At 38.6% G+C, this 22,496-nt stretch overlaps 1 protein-coding gene across 1 annotated transcript; it reads right to left on the bottom strand.

Annotated features, from left to right (window-relative positions):
- Positions 1–44: 44 nt before the first annotated feature.
- On the bottom strand, positions 45–11,251 carry hmgcrb (3-hydroxy-3-methylglutaryl-CoA reductase b). Its single transcript, XM_079586995.1, has 20 exons — positions 11,122–11,251; positions 10,030–10,220; positions 9,615–9,726; positions 8,558–8,645; positions 8,388–8,472; positions 7,467–7,572; positions 7,026–7,132; positions 6,814–6,933; positions 6,022–6,146; positions 5,733–5,947; positions 5,447–5,553; positions 4,978–5,172; positions 4,502–4,660; positions 3,797–3,954; positions 3,586–3,691; positions 2,428–2,598; positions 2,174–2,314; positions 1,204–1,362; positions 843–997; positions 45–393 (listed from the first exon to the last, which is right to left on the bottom strand). Exons 2-20 carry the CDS (start codon positions 10,195–10,197, stop codon positions 342–344), a joined length of 2,529 nt encoding a protein of 842 aa, XP_079443121.1. The 5' UTR covers positions 10,198–10,220; positions 11,122–11,251; the 3' UTR covers positions 45–341.
- Positions 11,252–22,496: the final 11,245 nt, after the last annotated feature.

A 22,496-nucleotide genomic window follows, 5' to 3' on the forward strand; every position in this document is an offset into this window, starting at 1 on the left:
TTGCTGTGTTTCGGCTTTATCAACTTGTACCAGGTTTTGACAAATCTTGAGCGAGTGACAGTTCTGGCTTGTAGTGCAAGACTAAACACACAGATTCAGTAACATGAGCAACGATCAGCAGCCAATCACTGGGCATCTCGCTCATTAGCTCATGTGGTCGCCTTATAAAATTGAGGCACAAAGCAAAAGTAAAACATTAGTATTTCCCATAATTCCCGTTCAGACTGCAAAATGAGCTGCTTCACAGAAGAGAAGTCCTCCAGACACGCGTGTCCACTCGTCAGACGGCCCGAGACGGCGCTCCACACTCATTTCCCAGAGTTCTCTGCGGTGTACACTCTTCATGAAGCTTCCTTGGGCTGCGATTCAGTCTCTGGAATATTGACACTTGACCTGTTTGTTTGAGAGAGTAGAACAACTTCAGAATCCCAGCAAAACAATATCATGTAAAATCATATAATTAAGTATATTAGTACTATAAGTTAAATATTATTTGTATTATTACTAGGCAATTTAGAAAGAAACTATGTAAAATCATATGATTTTTTTACATTTAAAAAAAATATATATATATGTCTGTTATAATGAAACTGTTGGAAAAAATTGTGTGTGCAAGTATATTTTACAAATAATTACAAAGAAATGGCAAGGAACAGTGAAATAATTTTTTTTTTGAAGTAGAAACACTTGTTTTATTCACAACTTCAAGAAAATCTTTCTATCTAAAAATGTAATATATATTATTTATAATATTTGTACTTAAAAAAGAAATATTGTTTTCTGTATGACATGGCAAATGAACTATGTATATGTATAGTTATATACTATACTATATGTTGCACCTGTTGTGGGTCATGTGACTCTTGACGAGGTGTCCCGCGGCGAGAGCAGCCATCAGCGAGAGCTCTCCCGCCAGCACTGTCCCACAGACGATCCGTGCCAGCGTTCGGGAGTTCTCCCCGGGACACTGAGCACTGGCCCCCTGAACACCCAACATCTGATGACACACACACACACACACACACACACACACACACACACACACACACACACACACCAGGGGTTCATCTCATAGAGGGCCTCAGTGACACTTGAGGAGTGTGTGTGTGTATAAGAGTGAGAGTGAGTGAGTGAGAAAGAGAGAGTGTGTGAAAGAGAGAGTGAGTGAGAGAAAGAGAGAGAGTGTGTGTGTGTGTGTGTTACCTGTAAACAGGCGTGTTGCGCGGGCAGGCCGGTTCCTCCGCCCACAGTGCCCAGCTCTAATGAGGGCATCGTGCAGGAGATGTACAGATCATCTCCATCTGTCCCAACACTCTCCATCAGAGTAATACAGTTACTGCTGCCCACCGACTGCGCAGGGTCCTACACACACACACACACACACACACACACACACACATCTGTAATTACATACACTAACATTTTATTTAGAACAATTATTTATTTGACATGCTGTGAAATCTTTACTCAGGTTTCAAGTTTGTTTAATTTAAAAAGAAGATTTAGAAACATCAAGCAATGCGAATCAAAGTGCTTAACAACACACAGATAAGAAAAATTACTGATAATAAAATAATAATTACATTATATATATATATAAATAATTATAAATGAATCATACAAATAATAATTATTGATTATTATTGTTATCGTATATAATATATAAAATATAATATATATGTAACTTTTTTAATATATTATTATTATAACCATTATATTTATACTTTTATTATAAATTGTATTTATACTATAACATATAATGATATAATATTCTAACGTATAATATCATTCACAATGCATAATATGCACTGATGAATCGCACACAACATGATTCAAAATATGTGTATAAAAAAACAAAACAAGTTTAGATGTATCTTGTCTCCAGCCTATATATATATATGTGTGTGTGTGTGTGTGTGTGTGTGTGTGTGTGTGTGTGTGTGTGTGTGTGTGTGTGTGTGTGTGTGTGTGTACTTTTTAAATACATTTCAATGCACTGCACTTCATTTTAACAGAAACGTATCCACTGGAATTTTCCCTGGATTGTGAATAGATAATCAAGTAAGATTGTTACTATTATTATTGTTCTTTAGAATCACATGCACTGATGAGTCATGCACTATATGATCAGGATTATGTGTATAATATAACCGAGTATGTCTCTCACACACACCTGTCCGCAGGCGATGTATATGGCCGTTACGATGTTTGCTGCATGAGCGTTGAATCCGCCGATGCTTCCGGCCATCGCCGATCCCACCAGATTCTTACTGATGTTCAGCTCCACCAGAGCGCCTGTGCTGCTCTTCAACACCTGCACACACACACAGATTGAGGAGGTTACACTACAGACATCTGCACACAGAGCTTTCTGACGCCCCCTAGAGGATCATGAACAGTGTGTCAGTGATGGTCTCTCAGTCTGACCTCCTTCACCACTCGGGCCGGTACGATGGCTTCACACACTGTGGATTTTCCTCTGCCTTGGATCCAGTTGACAGCGGCTGGTTTTTTATCGGTGCAGAAGTTCCCGCTGACGGCTAACAGACGCATGTCCGGATAGCGTTCCTGAAGTCTGCTGAGAGCCTCTTCTGTTCCCTACACACACCAACACACACACACTGCAACTTTAAACCTGCACAACATACACACTGCCGTTCAAACGTTTTGGATCGGTAAGATTTTTTTATGTTTTTAAAAGAAGTCTCTTCTGCTCACCAAGCCTGCATTTATTTGAAAAAAAAAAAAAAAAAAAAAACGTAATATTGTTACATATTATGACAATTAAAATAACTGTTTTCTATTTTAATATATTTTAAACTGTAATTTATTCCTGTGATCAAAGCTGTATTTTCAGCATCATTACTCCAGTCTTCAGTGTCACATGATCCTCCAGAAATCATTCTAATATGATGCTTTGCTGCTCAAAAAACATTCATTCAAGTCATTATTATTATCAATGTTGAAAATAGTTTTGTACAATTTTTTGTTCAGGATTCTATGATGCATAGAAAGTTCAAAAGAACAGCATTCATTAGAAATATAATCTTTTGTAACATTATAAATGTCTTCACTGTCACTTATGATCAATTTAATTCATCCTTGATGAGTAAAACTAAGTATTGATTTTCTCCAAAAAATAAAATAATAATTCTTACTGACCCCAAACTTTTGAACGGTAGTGTTTAATGTTACAAAAGCTTTTATATTTCAGATAAATGCTGTTCTCTTTCCATTCATCAAAGAATCCTGAAAGCAAATCATCATATTAGAGTGATTTCTGAAGGATCATGTGACACTGAAGACTGGAGTAATAATACTGAAAATACAGCTTTGATCACAGGAATAAATTACTATATAAATGATAGCTGCTTTAAATTGTAATAATATTTCACAATATTTTAGTTGTTGTGGTATTTTTAATCAAGTCAATGCAGCCTCGGGGAGTGAGCAGAAGAGACTCATTTTAAAAACATTCTTACTGATCCCAAAACGTTTGACTGTCAATACTGGAGTAAAAGGTTTAGGCCTGAAGTGGAGATGCTCTGTGAACTCTGACCCACAGATCTGCTTCATCACACACACCTTTGACAGCATGTTCATGCCCATGGCGTCTCCGGTCTGAGACTGGAAGCGGATGTACAGGTTCCTCCCGGCCAAACTGACCTGCAGCCGGTCCAGACGAGCAAACCTGGAGAAAAGTCCAGTTAGAGACTCGGACTCGAGACGCATTTTAATACACTTATCACTGGAAACTATATGAGGCTCATTCTGTGCGTGACCTTTGCCCTCTGACCTGCTGGTGTGATCGAAGGCCTGTTTGACGGCACTGAAGCCCTCTGAACTCTCCAGCCAACCCTTGACCTCGGCCGCCCGGCACGCTGACGGCATCTGAACCACCGGCCCGCGGGTCATCCCGTCCGCTAGAACTCGACTGCTCACGCCACCCGACAACTACACAATTAATGATCAAATTAATAAACAACAGAAATCAAAGCAAAGAACAAATGAACAAGAGAATGGACGTATCATCAAAAGACAATGGACTGACAGGAAAAAAAAGCTGAAATAATGATGAAAAAAATAAGAAATTAATGAACATCAGAAACCAAATTGAAGAACGAATAAAAAAAAGGAGCAAATGAGACATGACAAAATAAAGAATGAACAAAAGATCTAACAAAGAAAGAAAGAAAGAAATATAAAATATGAATAAATCAATAAAAGAGGAAAAACAACAATGAACGAATAAATCAACAAACGGAAGGACCAAGCAACAAAATAAATAACATGGAGGAACAAACTAATTAATAAACAACAGAAATTAAAACAAAAGAACGAATAAACAAAAGAATGAATTAATCGACAAAAGAAGTGTAGGAATGACTAATAAAATAAAGCAGAAGAAAGAATGAACAAAAAAGAAACAAAACAAAAGAAAAAACTAGCAGAAGAAAGAAAAAATAAATAATGAAGAAAAATAAATGAACGAAAGACTCACTGTGACGGCTCGGCATCCTCGGTTGGTGCTGGCCACTAAACAGCCTTCCGTCGTCGCCAAGGGGACGTGGAATTCTTTCCCGTCCAATAGGAGCGGTCCGGCCACGCCGACTGGCACAGGCACATAGCCAATCACGTTCTCACAGTTAGTGCCGATCACCTGAGAACAAGGACACACCAGTTAAACACAGTTAAATAGCTCATCACACACACACTCGTGACGCTGGATCTCCGCAGCAGACGGTGAGCACACACACACACACACACACACACACGTGACGCTGCATCTCCGCAGCAGACGGTGAGCACACACACACACACACGCACGCACACACACACACACGTGACGCTGCATCTCCGCAGCAGACGGTGAGCACACACACACACACACGCACACACACACACACGTGACGCTGCATCTCCGCAGCAGACGGTGAGCACACACACACACACACACACACACACGGTGAGCAGCACCTTTGAGTAGTCGTAGTGTCTGTAGGGCAGGTTCTCCAGCGCTGACGAGTCTGAGAGTTTAGAGGAGAGCATCTCTCTGCGTACGGCCACGCCTCTCTCGGGACTCTCCAGCACCGCTTCCAAACGGTATCCCAGAATCCCTCTGCACTCCACTAATGACGACACCTCAGCGTTGCTCAGGAACCGAGCTCCTCTCTTAAACAAGAGAGAGAGAGAGACTTGACTTTAAGATCACTTTATTTACAAAAAAATAAAGATAACATTTATTAGTAAAAATCTATTTTAAAAAAAGCAGCCAGAAGGAGCGCAATAGATTTAAAACGGAGTCTCTCAAGACGTGAAAATAGCATCTTAGAAAACCTAACACTCATTTCTAAAATAATAATCAAACTTCAGCACGAGAGCGAGAGTGCTGATGTAAAGCACAAGACGGTTAAGAAAGTGATCACATGATTGATTGATTGATTACTCTGGGGTCTTTAAGAATGGTGAGACATTCGTCCACAGGGCGGCGCTGGTGAGACTGGAGCTCACGACACTCGTCCGCTTCTTCCCCCTCATTCTGTCCATCTCCATCTGACAGAGTGAATAATAAACAAGAATGAATAAAAGAATAAATAAAAAAAATACCAAACAATGAAAAAAAGAACAAATCAATAAACAACAGAAATCAAAACAAACAAGAATAAAATAATGAATGAATCAATAAGCAGAAATAATGGACAGAAGTTGAGAGAAGGGAAGATCCGGTTCACCTTTGTTGGTCTGGACCGTCTTCAGGGCTTTGGGCGGGGCCGACTCCCTCTGACAGCGGTCCTCTCCTGCTCTCTTATTGGTCAGAGCGCAGCTGGGCGTGGCCACAGGGGATTTGATTGACAGGGATGATTCAGTTTCGGCCTGCTCGAAAAACACGTACTTGGCCGCCAATAACAGAGCGAGAGAGAGCGTGATGACCTGCTCCAAATCCACACTGAGAAGAACAACAAGACTGTTTAAAACGACTCCTGAATCTCAGCAACATTAGCTCTGTTTCTCAGCTGGTACCTGGACATGGCTCTGTCCGACTCCATGTTGGATGTGGGCAGATCCACGTCTGAACTGCTCATGTTGTGTGTCGGAGATTCAGTCACGAGTCGAGTGTGAGCGTGAACCAGAGCCAGGCCTAGAGACTGAAGCACAGTCACAGCAACAGGCAAAAATCATATTAATGTAAAGTGGCCCAAAAGAGGACACAAAAATATCAACACAAGTGACACCAGCTGATTAAAAAACATTAAGCAAAAAGTCAAGAGAAAAGATTAGTCAAAATACTTTTTGTGACCACTGCATGTACACAAGCATTCAAATGTTTGGGGTCCGTAATATTTTTTTGAAACAAGTCTCTTCTGCTCACCAAAGCTGCATTTATTTGAGTAAAAATACAGTAAAAACTGTAATATTGTGAAATATTATTACCATTTAAAATGTCTATGCGAATATATTGTAAACTGTAATTTATTCCTGTGATCAAAGCTGTATTTTAAGCATTACTCCGGTCTTCAGTGTCACATGATCCTTCAGAAATCAGTATAATATGATGATTTGCTGCTCAAGAAACATTTATGATTATTATCCATGTTAAAAACATTGATAACATGATATATTTATTTTTCTCAGGATACTTCGATGAATGGAAAGTTTAAAAGAGACAGCATTTATTTGAAATGGAAATAATTTGTAACATTATAAATGTCTTTCCTGTCACTTGTATTCAATTTAATGGATTCTTATTGATTTTCCTTCAAAAAAGAGATCTTACTTTTGAAGATCCGTGTATGACATGTTTCCTAAACTCACCATGATCATTTTGACTCTCTGAGTGACGGGGTTCGGTTTGTTTCCCTCTTCTTCCTCCAGGACACGAGCGAAATGACTGAGCTGCCAGATGGGCCGCCCCTCACGGCTCTCACGGGACAGCTGGACGAGACAGGGGGTCAATGGTCACTCACAGATCAATGTTCAGTCGGAACATCTTAAACAAGACACAAATCCCACAGTGCCACACTGACCTCTAACACCAGAGACACACAGGCGGGGAAGAACGTCAGGAACACAAAGTAATTGGCCAGAACCGACATGCAGCCGAAACAGCACATGATCTCCAGCTGGGGCACACCTGCAATCAGACAGGAAGTAGTTACAGAGACACGTTTACACAGTTTAAAGGCAGAGTAAGACATTTTTAAGGGTTCAAGCGACTTCTATACAATACATTTCCATGACTAAAAGTTGCACAAAAAATAAACCTGAGCAAAATGTATTTAAAAATTAAAAATGAACAATATTTGATCGTTTTCTTGACATTTCCACACCCTGAAATCACAATTAGGTCACAAAAACCTCTCTTACGAAGGTTTCTATGACCACAGTCACCCCTGCTTTTAATTAAAGACGTCTCTGTAGGAAATCGATACTAAAGAGCGAGAGTGAGAAACACTGCTTTGACTGACCAGACATGGTGCCCACACCGATGACCAGACACTCCACGAGCGCGTCCAGTGTGAACGTGGGACCCAGGATGGCCATGCCTTGAGCGATATTCTCTCGGACCTCCTCCTGTGGGTCACGTGACCCGTCATCATTACATTCATATGCACCAACATAACAGCACAAAGTAACAAACAGCAATATTCACATAGATACTCACACATATTAAATTAAGTCAAATTTCTTTGTACAGCACTTTTCACAGCACACAGTTTTAAACCAGCAAATCATGATGTTAATGTTTATAATATCTTCATGTCTTAGAGTTGCATTTAGCAAATTAGAGCTGGACAATAATATAGTTACATTTTACTATATTAAAACAAGCTATCATGCAGCTGTGATTTTGCTATATACTGTATATTATATATCAGTTTATGTATATCAGTATATACTATGTATAATGATAAAGTTGGGTATTATATACATATAATACCCAACTTTCTCAACTCTCTCTCTCTCTATATATATATATATGAGAGAGAGAGAGAGAGAGAGAGAGAGAGAGAGAGAGAGAGAGAGAGAGAGAGAGAGAGAGAGAGAGAGAGAGAGAGAGAGAGAGAGAGAGATGGGCAAAATTCACCAAAAAAAAAATTTGAATGTGTATTTTTGTTAATTTTTTATAGTGTTCACCTCACTGACGATCCAAACAAACTAATGATTTAGATCATACATTTTTTATCTGTTTATTTAAATGAAGAGTGTGAATTGGTTCAAAGAAATCATTTAACTAAAAATTCTGCCTTTTTTAAAAACATCTGTCTTAACACTCAGGGAGGATTGTGAAACTACATGGTCTTGAGGAAATGGTCAAATAAAAAACAAAAGGAATATTCATGATGTTGTTTAATTTTATACTGGCAGCAAAAATCATATTTCTGTACCTGTGAGTTTGAGCTGAGAGCGAACTTGGCCAGTGTGCAGGCTTTAGACAGATCGATCAGCAACAGGAAGAACGGCAGCGCCTCGCTGGAGGAACATGAGGAGACGCTTTACACACACAAACTAATGACAGATAATAATAGTGACTGTGGGAGACGGATGAGAGTCATACTTCAGTCCAGTGAGCTCTTTACCCAGGAAGTGAACGACCACAGTGCTGAACACGAAGCTGGAGAAGATGGTAAACAGACCAGCGATACCTGGACATGAAACAATAAATGCATTTTTATTATAAACAGTCGAACAGAAGAAAGACAACGTTTCCTGGTCTCATCGTGAACAATCATAAATGATATAGAGAACATCCAATTCCACAGGATAAACTCTATAGGGCCCTATAATTTGGCCTATAAAATGGAATCGGGGAATTGGAAAATTAACGGGGAATCTAGTGTTAACACGGAATTTCGCGGAATTTTACATATTTGGAATGAAATTCTGTTTTTGTGTGGGAGAACAACATATGTCTGGGGAATATGCAGGAAGCAAATCTGGGCGACACAACCCATCCCGTCATTTCTGATCGGGGGATCGCTTTAGTCGATTTAACCTGATTTCTATGGCTGAACGAGGGCTTATAAAGTTATAATTCTGGTGGGCTCTGACGCACAGATTGGTTCGCACGTCTGAGCCGCCTCGCCATAGGTTCGTGCAGTTAGTGCCAATGACCGCGCTAGACACTCAGCTATGTGTCTGCTGTGCAGCTGCACTGCGTTTTAACCAGTCAATATAACCATTCATATTTTTAAGCTCATAACCATTAATATTTTGTTGTTACTTGAAGTAGTTAGAGTGCAGTGTTATGTTGCATCATGCAGTATTTGTCCTGAAAAGTACTGAGTAAACGTGATGTTTGTTACCTCAATAAATTTAAGGTCATTACTATTTTATTTCTGTACATTTTAATAATTAACATTAAAAGCACACTCTTTTTACGACAGTAAAGAGAGTTTATACAGTTTATAACAGTAACGGGTTAAAAAAAAACGTAATTCCCAAAAATTTTAACGAGAAACAAAGGAATTTGCAAAAATTAAAACGGAATTTGGGAAAAAATAAAACGGATTTTATAGGGCCCTAACTCTAACTTTTTTTTGTGTCTATTCTATTCCCATTTTATTTGGAAATAAGTCCCGTTAAATGAGTTGTTTGAAGAGAGAGAAACTCACCCAGTATGTATTTGGAGCCGAGCTGACGAAGGTTTTTGAACTGGACGTAGATGTAAACGATGGCCATGCATCGTGTGATGGTTAAAATTATCATGTCACCGCTTTGAATTTTCTACAAAAAAATGAGCAAACACAAACAATCTGCACGTTAACATTGGTTTTATACAATAACTTGCAACCTATGCTTCTGTAAAGATCATAATTCACAATCACACAGTTCACAGCCTATAAACTGAGCTAGACTTCAGCAGCAATAAAACAGTTCAAATAGGAACTAAGCCATAAACCTTGTGTGTAAATATACAGAGAATATATAAATATACTTTATGTCAATATTTTTGTGAATGGACATGGAAACAGATCTGTATAATAATAACAGTGTGTTCTGGAAGTCCAGTGAAGTCGATCCGAGTACCTCCTGTACTTTGGGACACTGATGGTTCCAGCCACAGATCTGGTCATTAGTAGCGAAAGCGTTCATGGACATCAGACACAACGTCACCGCGACTGTTCCCACGATCACCTCCCACGGGTGAGAGGCGACGAACAGGCCATGCAGCCGGAAGACACGCGACAGCATCATCACGGCCTTCAGCGGATGATCACCTGTTAACACAACATATAAAGTTAACAGAACATATACACCATCATCTGTTGACAGAACATATAAAACATCAAAACTGGTGTCAGCTGCTATCAATATCCAGAATATGATAAATGTGCCTATTTACAGCACTGACAATTTATTAGAATTTAAGTTTAGTTGAATTTAGCATTTTTATTGTTCTTTCCCAATTTCCAACATGTGGAAAACGACAAAATCTTCAAAAATGTAAACAAAAATGTGACAATTTTGATCAAAACAGTGTTGGATACTTTACAAATATTATTCAAACAACCAATATTATTCAGAAAATCAATGATAAACTAGTCCAAATGTGTTCCTTTACTCCTTTCTCGTTAGTTTTTATTTTGGTTAACAACTCTTTATGAGCTTTTTTTATTTACCTAAATTTTAATTCATTTAGACAGTAATTTTCCTCTCTAAAAAGATATATAAGAAGATTTTACTGATATTAAACTGACGAGACGTCAAAACTATTCACACATAAAGCATATCCATCAGTAAAGTAATATAAGCTTACTGACATTAATAAAAGAAACATGACACAAAATAGTTCACTAGCATTAGCATGATCACAATAATAATCATTCGAGTTATAATAGTAACGTTAGCCGGGTAACCATAAACACACTATATTGCCTTTATAACACATTACAGAAATGTAATTATTAATATCGTGTCTCACTAAGTTTGTCAAAGAATGAAAAGACAGCATGCTAAGTTAATTTAGCATTAGCTAAAGGAGTCACAGCTGTCATTGAGCCTCATACTCAACAACAACACCGACAAATGTCAAGATAACTAATTATATCGACTGAAGTAGGGCATTTAAGATTGAAAGTTAAAGATATAACTGTTAATGTCTGAAATATTCTAACATACCCTCATCTGTTCTCCTCTGATCAGTGTCCGTGTTACACGGTGAATGTGACTGACGTAATCCGCCCTCAACGGGCTCGTGCACGAGCCACCAGGAGGGAGCAGGCCCCGCCCACTACCGCGACGTAATCTTCAAGGCAAGGGGGTTGCGGACATTTTTAGCCTATTTTCTTTTTTGTAGGCCTACAGTGCAAAAAGTAGGCTACAAGACAACCACAAGGCATTGTTGTACAGTTCAGAGAATGTAAGACAAAGAATAACAACAACTAAAATATAAAATGAACATCTAGGACTATGGCTAAAAAGAAATATATGTTACGAAAATTTAACGGTTCATAATCAATAATTACGTTGTTACTAGAGAGAATGTCTGTTCTTGATATCAACAATTGAATTGCTACATATAGCAAAAATTGTAATTTTTGATATCAATAATTCGATTGTCACGATGTTAATTTCGAATGTGATGTTAATAAGAAAGACATATTTTATAGACTATATCTGAAATTATTTTCCTAATTATTGGATATCAGAAATAACCAATGTAACATGTTGAAATACTTTTACAGGCTATCAAGAATGAACATCTCAACAAGTGAACTGAGTTCTTGATCAGGAATTTATATTTTTAGTAACCACGTAGGCTAATTATTGATCTAAAAATTATGATTTTTTGCAAGAATTTTAGCCTAGACCTATATTTGATAGGCCTATGTGCAATTGTAATTTCAACTAAGAAATAAAATCTTTATATCAACAATTGAATTTGAATGAATATGAATTGTGACATTATTGAAAATACAATTAGGCTACAGATACAAATACAGTTTTTTAGTTTAAATGTATCTTGATATCAAGACTTTGTAGCCTATTTCTGTGAGTAAAGAAGACGCCATTGTTGATATCAAGAATAAAAAATGTAGGCTACTAGTAGAGATGTAATTCCTGATATCAAGAATAAGCATTTTAACAAGTGAAAATGTAATTGTTCATAATTCATATGGGAATAAATAAAATTCAATACGGCTTGCCATAACGGTTTTGTTCCGCATAACCTTGAAAATATTCCGATTATAATTAAGGTCACTCAGATCTGACTGAGATCTGAGATATGTGGTTTTTGCATAGGCTAGGCCTACACGTGATTTAGGTTGTTAAAAAAAAAAAAAAAACATTTTCAATTAAGAATACTTTTTTGTAGGTCTAGCCTATATGAAAGTTAATAGTGTGTCATATCATGATTTGTTCCTGAAAACGTTCATACGCAGATTTTACGCACAAATTCGTGCGTACGCACGTAACGCACAGTGAATGAGATGCAGGGGCGTAACTATCGGTAAGCAGGGTAAGCGGTTGCTTACGGGCCCGGGCCAATCAGGGGCCCGCCCGCGTGACTGGACGATATTGATTGACAGGCCCAGGCGGGTCCCCCTATCGCATTTTACTACTTATAGTCTGATCGCATTTTAATTTTTTGCTTATTGATTTGAATAAATAATGACAACAACATATTTGACTGATCATTAAATAAATGTTTGAAACGAACAATGATGAATTTGGTGTAATTTGTTTCGAATTGGGACTGGGGAATCCCCGGGTGAAGATGCGCATTGCGTGCAAAACAGTAAAAACCGGTGAACTTGAGACAGATATGGAGTCGTCAAATTGTTTGTCAGAGCGTTCTTTTTCTAAACTGAAACTGATAAAAAGCTATCTCAGGAGCTCAATGGGACAGGGTCGTCTCTCTGGACTTGCCATACTGTCAATTGAGAATGCCCGTGCGCGCTATCTGGATCTTAAAGGAGAACTCCGGTCAATTTTAACATTGAGCTCAATTTTTAGTAAATTTGGAGTGCTGTCAATACAGAGAACAACGACAAAAATCGGTGTTGCCTACACCGTGTTATCCTCTTTTTAAAATTTGCGACTTGAATGGGGTCTAATTTTAAACCTGCTTTTATTTCTCTTATCATCCTTGATGTGTCATACAAGTGCCCAGCCATGTTGAGTGATTCCTTCAGAGTGAACACGGTGAATCTGACTGCAGTAGATGTGAAAGATATGAATAAAAATGATGTTATATCAGCCAGCGCAAATACCTGTATTTAGTTCCTGTTTTCGGTTGAAGTCCAAAGTAGTCAATTGTCGAGTTCACGCGCGTGATCATAGGTAACTAAACCTATGACCTGACAGCTTCGCACAGAGGAAAGCCCGGAAAATGCAGCTATAATGTAAGTGAGCATATTTTTTATGTATTTGGACTTAGGCCTATGTATAACAGTGACAGTAACAGTAACAATGTGTTATGGTGCGCCGTCATCATTTTTTTTTTTTTTTTTTTTTTTTTTTTTTGTGCGTGTAGCGTCATCACGTGTTGTAGTAGGGGGGCCCGCCTTGATAATCCTGCTTAAGGGCCCGGTGTTGACTCGTTACGCCACTGATGAGATCCCTATTTTATTTCACTTTCGAAACAAGCTTTTGTTGAGGAAGATTGCATCAAGGCCAAAATTAGGTTTATTTCGACTTTTTCTTCATTCTCGGCACTGCAATATGGGGAGGAGACGAAAACGCAGAGCCAGAGGTCGGTAACTCGATCTCTTACTTGACACTTTCTCAATCTTTCATTGAGAACTTGAGTAGCGACTAAATGTATTTATGGCCTATAGTCTAATCCGAGTATGATAGCTAAACAAACTAAACTTAAAAACTGTTTTGTATTTACCAGGTTCCAGAGATAAAGATGAACTGAGTGAGTAACATTTAAACCACTGAATCATTTTTGAATGAATGGACATATCATGACTCCCCAGATTTATCCTTTAATGACAAAAAAAAAGATCGTTAGCTACTTAAACATTGTCACGTTCTCAGTCTAGAGAACAACGAACAACACACATATGGAGAGACTTTGAGGATCTCCAGCTTTCCAGACCCAGAATCACAACACAAAAATTGAGGTTTCACTGTCGCTTTGTCAGTTTATTTCCTTATTAAGCAGGGATAAGAAATGAAGCAGAACGAATGAAATACAAAAAAGAAACAAAGAACGAACTTCAACCTCGGGAGGAGGACCCGAACAAAAGAAAGTAGGCCTACCTAAAGGGAATAAACACTAACTTGTCTAACATTAAAAAAAAACAACAACAACAGATAACTTCCCTCACTCGTAACTGTCCTCTAAACAGGATAAACGAAATAGGAATCGTCCACCAATAGGGGGAGACAGACCGGGTGTGTGTTGTAACTAATGCTGGGGCAAGTAGTACAATTTAGACAAAATAAGCCAAAAAGAAAACAGTGGCCACAGCATGCAATATGCTTCAGAAACAGGTTTATTGAAACAATACAAAACAATGTCTCTCTTTCTGTGAGCGACCACAGCTCAAATACACATTCAGTTGCACTCAGAGTGTGTGTAGCCTATGTGTCAGTAAATTATATGAACAAAGTTCCTTAGCAGTATTTTAGCTTAATGAACACTATATAGATCTATAAATTTTTTATGTGTAAATGTGTGTCATGTATGAATATTCTCAATCACACTTCCTGCCACATGGCTCCAAACAGACAACATGAAAGTTTTCATTGTCTGTGGTGGTCTCAGAATCCTCACCACTGGCTTTCAACATTGCCGTCACAACTGATCTGACTGACCTGGCCTTCTTTAAAACTTCATCAGTTAAAGGTACAATATGTAAGAATTTTTAAATAAAATATCCCAAAATCACTTGCACATTGTGATATATTTCCTGCAGTTGTGTACTTACAATATCCCAAAAGTTCCCAAAGATTTTTAAATTCAGAGAAATTCCCATTTTAAATAATGGCCCGTCCCGGAATTTTTTATTTTATTTTATTTTTTAATTTTTTATTTTTATTCAAGAATTTTCTTTACAATAGTGCAAACACGCATCTCTTAGAGATCAGAACATGTCTAAAATTGTGTGTTATACAAGTAAATTCTTATCTTGCACAATCCCTGTTCACTTGTTGCCTCAATGACGTAATATCCGCGTTATCCCTGGTTTCCGCTCGTACTGCCATAGTAACCATGGCGACAGACGTGAACAACAGTCTTACGTCTAGCTGCACGCTGTTGTTGTTTCGTTCAAACATTATGGACCATGGCAAGCAGACTTTGGGAAAAAAGGAGAACTAAAACGAGGATCAATATCAGCGTGACGTTTTCGAGATGCCGAGAGCTCCACGTCCGTGACAGAGCTTCATGAGCCACGACTTGACAGGGACATGTACTTGTTGCATGTACTTTATTAGACAGGTGAACAATTGTAACATAAAACTAATCAATATTATATAGCTCTACATTATGAAATGTTAGAATATGATCAGTATGTTATTCTAATGTTGATCTAGCTTACTGCTAGTCTCATTCAGACAAACTAACACATAGAATAACATTATAACTTTAACACACTCAAATGCAGTTTAGTGTGATAGTGTAGAGTGTAGAGCGAGTGAGACAGCGCTGCGTTACCTCTTCATTCGTCTAATAAACTGACCTGTGTGTGAGTATTAATACAGCACTTGCGGGTCCTTATTTCTTATATCCGCGGGACTCGCGAGGCTCGCGTGTGGCGCTGATCTATCTGTTTTTCTTTTCCACTGTCTAAGCATTCTGTAAAATTATTACCAATAAAGTTTTTAGTTGTACGAAAGGGGATGGTTGTAACACTTTTTAAAGATGTGTTACTATACCCCACCCCTGTCAGTCAGAGCTTCATTAGCATAATGATTTGCAATTTGCAGGTTAAGAATGCATCACATTTAGCATCGGAAACTACAAATTAATCTAATATATAAATTATATGATTTTATCTGCAAATGGTTCAGTACTAAACAAAATATAGTTTGTCAACAAAATGCATTCTTACCTAATAATCTGTTTTATCTTTGTAAAATCTGCATGTGCCTATACAGTCTTGACAACTATTCACATGGGATAAATAATGAAATGATCAGGACTCCTTGCTTATCCCTGATTGGTGCAATTGGTGTTGTTACAACTCTCTCCATGTTTCAACCATACCCGGTCTCCCCCTATGCCCATAAACTTGTAACTTATCACAAATTTCGTCAACAAAATATGCACATTGTGACACAAACATTGAAACTCAACAGCAAGGAGCGCAAACTGGTCTGGGACTGGAGGATGGAAATCCTCAAACGCTGCTTTGTCTCTCCCCTTCCCCAGGGCTCTTTCTGCAGCTTTATCTTGTAATCCTCGAGGCACGCACCAATCAGTTCTCTGGCGATTGAAAACAGTTGATCACGGTCAGGGAAGCAAGCACAGCGAAAAAGCAGCACACAGATTCCAGTAACACTCCTGACATGAAAAACAACAAAATATTACTACGTCCTTGGACATAACACCATAAAACAAATTTATTTATTGGTAAATAAATAAATATAAAAGTGCTTAAAATTGCCTGTATGGTGTGGATGTGTCCCCTGCTGATGGTCTAATGCATTGGGATAGAGCATCCCCGTGACCCTGGATGGATGGAAATGTTTACAAAGTGTTGTAGGCAGGAGATACAATTCATAAAATAAAATTGATACGGTAAACATAAATAAAGAATGAAAGAGAATAAAGAGCATCATACATAAACATTTTGATTCACTTATGAAAAGTATAGGTATAAATTGTCTTTTAATGTAAAATAGCTAATTGATTGTGAAAACTACAGTAGTTCACATGATCAAAGCCAACTTAGTTAAAGGTGGGGTATGTAATTCTCTTTTTTGCCCATTTTTTCAAAATCACTTAAAATCCTATTCCTAACCCACTTACAGCCACTGAGTTAGAAGCACTGAAATAAAAATTAAGCAATTTAATTATCTGTGGAACGGGCAGGACTCGAAAAACTCCAGCCAATCATTTCCAAGACCACCTAGAATCATTGGACAGTAAGTGTGTCAATCAATCGGTCGTACCATCCCCCCCTCCCCCCTCCATGTCCATGTTCTTTGAATGGGTGGAGTCAAAGGAAGGAAGGTAGGACCATTTGAGTTGTGTATTTTCAAAATCTGCCGGCCGTTTTGCAAATCACATACCCCACCTTTAAGGAATTTCTGGAATGCCAGATGTAAAGATTCATTATGTGAAAAATGTAATGAGATGTATTTTATGAATAAATGTACAAGTCAAAGAATGACATTCTGTTCTTTTTACAGTTCCTTGTGTAAGAATAAATGGTAAGTATAGCCTATTTGGACAGAAACAAGTGTTTGTTTTCTGATTTTATTGGAAATTGGTAGAATTGTAGTATTGTAGCCTATTTTAGAGTATATTAACTATAATATTTTGACACATGAAAAGATGCATACCAACACATTTGTTTATAAATAAAAGACAGTTAGGACTGTGGTTAGGGTTGTCAATATCTGACAAAATAAATCAAGTATCATATTTAGACAGCAACTGACTTCATACATTTAATAAAATTCACTAAAACACCAGCTGATTAAGGGCACGTTTACACGACAACGATATGCTTAAAACAGAGAAGTTTTACCTTTGAGTTTTCTCCGTTCAGACGACACCATTGTTAAAACGATCCCCATTCACACGGAACCGCAAAACCGACTAAAAATGCTTTATTCTAATGCCAGGCCATTAGATGGCCATGAAACACTATGGGCCCTATTTTAACGCTCTGAAACGCAAGTATCAAACGCGAAACGCAAGTAACTTTGTGGGCGGATCTCCGACGCTAATCTATAATGAGTTGGTCTGAAGTAGCTTCATTCATAGGTGTGGTTGTTTGGGCGTAACGTGAAATAAACCAATCAGAGTCATCTCACATTCCCTTTAAAGGAGAACTCCGGACAATTTTTAAGTTAATCTTGATCATTATACCTTTGTGAGTTCTGTCTATAGAAAAAAACCCCGAACCGGATTGGTGCTTGCAACACGGAGCTGCTACCGCTAATGCCCAGAGCTCACTCAGCTAAACCGGCAGTTATGGGGCATATTCATAAACAGTGTTTTTGTGCCTCTTAACAGACACAAAATGCAATTAAAATGTCCGTCCAACATGAACAGGGCCCTTACATGACAACAAGATGCGTTTAGCAACTTAGCCATTGTTTAAATTCACCTAAATAGTGTTTTAGACGGCTAGCTGTAGTCTCGCGCTGAAGTCCCGTGGGAACTCAGTTGTAGCCGGGAAAAGGGTAAATAGCAGTGTGCAGGAGGAGGAGCGTCGTGTGTGAAGAGTGATGATCGGAGTTGCTCACAAATGAAGAAGAAATGGTTCGTAACGTAGGCTAACTATGGAGAATATAGAAGATTTTGAACACATGGAAGAGGCTTTTGAGTTAGATGGTCGTCCTTATTTATTCAAACCCGAGTATACAGACGAAGAACTAGCCTCACACTCTTCAGTCAACAATACCTTTTCCCGGCTACAACGGGAGTTCCCACGGGACTTCAGCGCGAGACTACAGCTAGCCGTCTAAAACACTATTTAGGTGAATTTAAACAATGGCTAAGTTGCTAAACGCATGTTGTTGTCATGTAAGGACCCTGTTCATGTGGACAGACATTTTAATTGCATTTTGTGTCTGTTAAGAGGCACAAAGACACTCTTTATGTATATGCCCCATAACTGCCGTTAGCTGAGTGGAGCTCTGGGCATTAGCGGTAGCAGCTCCGTGTTGCAAGCACCAATCCAGTTGGTTTTTTTTTTTTCCTATCGACAGTACTCACAAAGATATAACGATCAAGATTAACTTAAAAATTGCCCGGAGTTCTCCTTTAAGAGCCGGCGCGCTTGTTCCATGGTGGATTGCTATTATAACGTCGGATTTGCCAGCGCACGCCAGGAGCGGTTCACAGCCGAGGAGACCAACGTTCTCGTCTGTGCCGTAAAACACAGAGAAGTGACATTGTATGGGGATGGGAGAAACCCACCCAAATAAGCTTCGGTTAAACAGGCATATAATAATTTAGGTAAATGTGTTGCTAGATTTATGCCTTTTTTTTCACATCTTCATGGACACAACAATGATTTCCCTCGTATTTTTCCTTGTAATAATGTATGATTTGCAAAAATGAAAACTGCTGCGTCTTTTTATATTAGAGAATCAAAGTGGATGCGCGTTAACACACTCCATAATGGCCAAGCACGTTCCCTTAAAATACCACATGACTAATGCGCAACGCGCCACTGTCTTTAGACTGGGTTTTTCCTGGTCAGTGGCGGAATTGCTTTCTGAAACTGGAAAATAGCGCCAGGGAACTTTTGCGCCGGAACACGCCTCCTCTTTGTGCTAAACCGCCCCCGCGAGCGCAAGTTCATTCCCTAATTTACCGACGTGCGTCTGTGGAGGGAAAAGTCCGCTGTGCGCGGGTGCAAAATAGGAATGATACATGCGTCGGTGTACAAAGTCAATTGCGCTGAGTGCAAGTTAGGGCCCTATAGATTGAACATTAATGCGCATGTGAATGACGTCATCGTCTTCAGATATTCATGTTTTTGTTGTTTACATGGAGACTGTTTTTCTCTATATTTATCACATACAGCAAACATCTCCTCACTATCCGCTAGCTGCCTGTCCCCTGAACACACTGTAAAAAAACGTGGTCTCTGTAGACAGCCCAGGCTCCACAAACAGCAACTAAAACAAACTGGGCCAACCTGGACCATGAAACACAACAAACATTGTTCCAGCCAATAACCGGCAAGAAGGATTTGGGGTTGGGGGGGTTAGTGTGTGTGCACATGAAGGGGGGTGTGGGGAGTGAAGGAGAGAGAAGCATGAAGAGGGAAGTTAGCTAAAGGAGAGATGTCCGACCTAGACAACGACTAACGTTAGAATTATATTTCTTGAATTTTGATACGGCTGACACACAACCAAAGAGATGACGTTCCGATGAACAAATAGCAAAGAAGAGGGAAAAGGAGAAGGAACCCACGAAGTCCCAAATTTACATCAGGGGAGGGGATGAAGAGGAGGGAGGGCCGAGCTAGCCTCCGTTTTGTTTTACAATACTTTGAACGTCACCCAACATCGGATAGTTAGAGCACCTTTAAAGAAGACAAAAAACCCTGCAGCATTTAAGCGCAGATACACTGTACTTTACAGTTAGGCTACATCTTTGGGTCAGGTCATTTTTTTGTCTGTCACATTTACAAGTTGTTTTTTCCCTCTTAGATTCACAGCCATATACCAGCATAACAGAGAACCAAGATCAAGAACAATCAGGTGCACATTAATTTAGTTTCTTTGAAGTTGACATACTTTTCATTTAAACTCAGTTAAATGGCAATGAATGTTAGAATTGTATACCCATTACATTAATTACACCAGTGGTGTAGGAATTATTGTGTGGGGCACATTTTATTCACATTAACACCCAATTTGGTAAAAATGTATGTAAATAGTCACTGTTTGGAAACAAGTCTATTTCAGTGTTGTGCAATATTCACATTTGAATGTTTACATTAAATAATTTTTCGATTGCTTCAGTATTATTGTTATTATTTCTACAACACAGGTTTTATGCATTTGTCTACTGAATTTGCTTCGTTCACTTTTTAACAGATGGGTCATTCACAGATGAAGCCGGACCGAACACAGGCTCCACTCAAAAGCTAAGATTGATGGTTCTTGGAGGTGATGATGTTCTTATGGATAAAGCGTGTGGCACAATCCTTAGGAAAAGAAATAGAAAGACTGCATTTACATTTGGACCATTAAAGCCTAGGAATGCTTATGCTAGTGGACGACAGGTTTCTGTATTGAAAACGCCATTCACATGGCTGAAAAATTTGAAATCATACTTGTTTTTCAGCAGGGGAGTCAAAGCTATCAGAAATGAAATTGAGTCATATGAGTCTATGATGTTTCCAGGTCCTCATGCCTTTCTGTTAGTACATAGAGATGTGAAAGATTCTGGTAGAGAGAATTACCTTTTACGAGCTCTCAGTGATGTGTTCGGGGAGGAGGTCTTGGATTATTGTATGGTATTATTCATGGATAGGGCTAAACACAATGATCCAAAAAAGAACTACTGTTTGAAGATGTGTGGAAGCAGATACCACATTTTAAACAATACTGACGACAGTGTTAAGAAACTGTTTAAAAAAATAGAGACAATGACAAAGAGTAAAGACAGCAGTTTTTTCACAACACATCTGGAGTGTTTCAAAAAAGCTAGCATTTATTTTCAGGAAGAGTATGTGGAAAAGGAGGATAAACTAAGAAAAGAGTTGAATGATACGAGAGACAGAGATAATCAGTTAAGGGACGACATCGAGAAACTACAAAGAGAAATTGAAGAGTTAAAAAAACAACTAGAAAATAATGCCAGAGTTAAAGAAGGCTGTCTGCGTGAGAGAGAGAGAAATCTGCATAGAAGAGAAAAGCAACTGGATGAAAGAGAGAAGGAGCTGGAGATCAGAGAGAGAGAAGTGAGAAAGAGAGATGTCAGATCCAGAGAACATCTTCAGGCCACAGCAGGTTCTGCTGGTGAGTATTATCATCATCTGTTATCTGTACAAATGTAAGGTGTCATTAGATTTACCAGGTTCACTGGGGCTATTTATAGGTTTGTGTACTCAAAAGGTGTACACCCTTTGAATTTAATAATGCTCAAGATTAAATCACAAACTTCATACAGAAAAAAAAATCATTTGTTTTTCTATAGTGTCTAAGAGCAGAGATCATTCACAATCCGCAGGATCACTTGGAAGTCAGAAACCAGTAAGACGAAACAGCATGGACAAAAATCCACCTTACAGTAAGAAATCTATTTGAAATACAACATAGAAATACAACATTTGAAATACAACTATTTTAACGATCTGAAACGCAAGTATCAAATAATAACTTTGTGGGCGGACCCCGGCACTGTTGCTATTATACCGGCGGGATAAATGGCTTTTGTGCCCGACGCAAATCTAAAATGGGTTGATCTTCATTATTCATAGGTGTGATTTTGGGCGTAACGTGAAATAAACCAATCAGAGCATCCTCTCACATTCCCTTTAAAGTGATAGTTCACTTTTAAATTAAATTTTGGGATGTTTTAGTTTACCTGAAGTGCATCCAAGATGTAGGTGTCTTTGTCTCCGCAGTAGTTTAAATTTTTATATTTTTAGGTCAAACCGTTCTTGTCTGTCAGTCATATAATGCAGGTGTATAGGTACTGTCTCTAATAGCATGCAAAGAAAAGTCCAAATTAAACAATTCCCCATCGTAAGTGCACATTGATGGCCTAAGACACGAAACAAGCGGTTTGTGTGATAAAACTAACAGTATTTATATCGTTTTTATCTCTTTTACAGAACCACGGCCATCTGATCTGTTTACGTCGCTTGCACAGAGCACCGCAAGGCTCCGCAAGTGAT

Source organism: Phoxinus phoxinus (genome assembly GCF_949152265.1).
Source record: "Phoxinus phoxinus genome assembly, chromosome: 17".
Lineage (NCBI taxonomy): Eukaryota > Metazoa > Chordata > Actinopteri > Cypriniformes > Leuciscidae > Phoxinus > Phoxinus phoxinus.

Excerpts from the sequence above, each read along its gene's own strand:
- hmgcrb (XM_079586995.1), bottom strand. The coding sequence starts at position 10,197 with ATGATGCTGTCGCGTGTCTTCCGGCTGCATGGCCTGTTCGTCGCCTCT. Across the intron at positions 6,934-7,025 it reads GTGTGTCTCTGGTGTTAGAG|CTGTCCCGTGAGAGCCGTGA; the intron begins GTCAGTGTGGCA and ends TGTCTCGTCCAG. Across the intron at positions 5,173-5,446 it reads CCATTCTTAAAGACCCCAGA|AGAGGAGCTCGGTTCCTGAG; the intron begins GTAATCAATCAA and ends CTCTTGTTTAAG.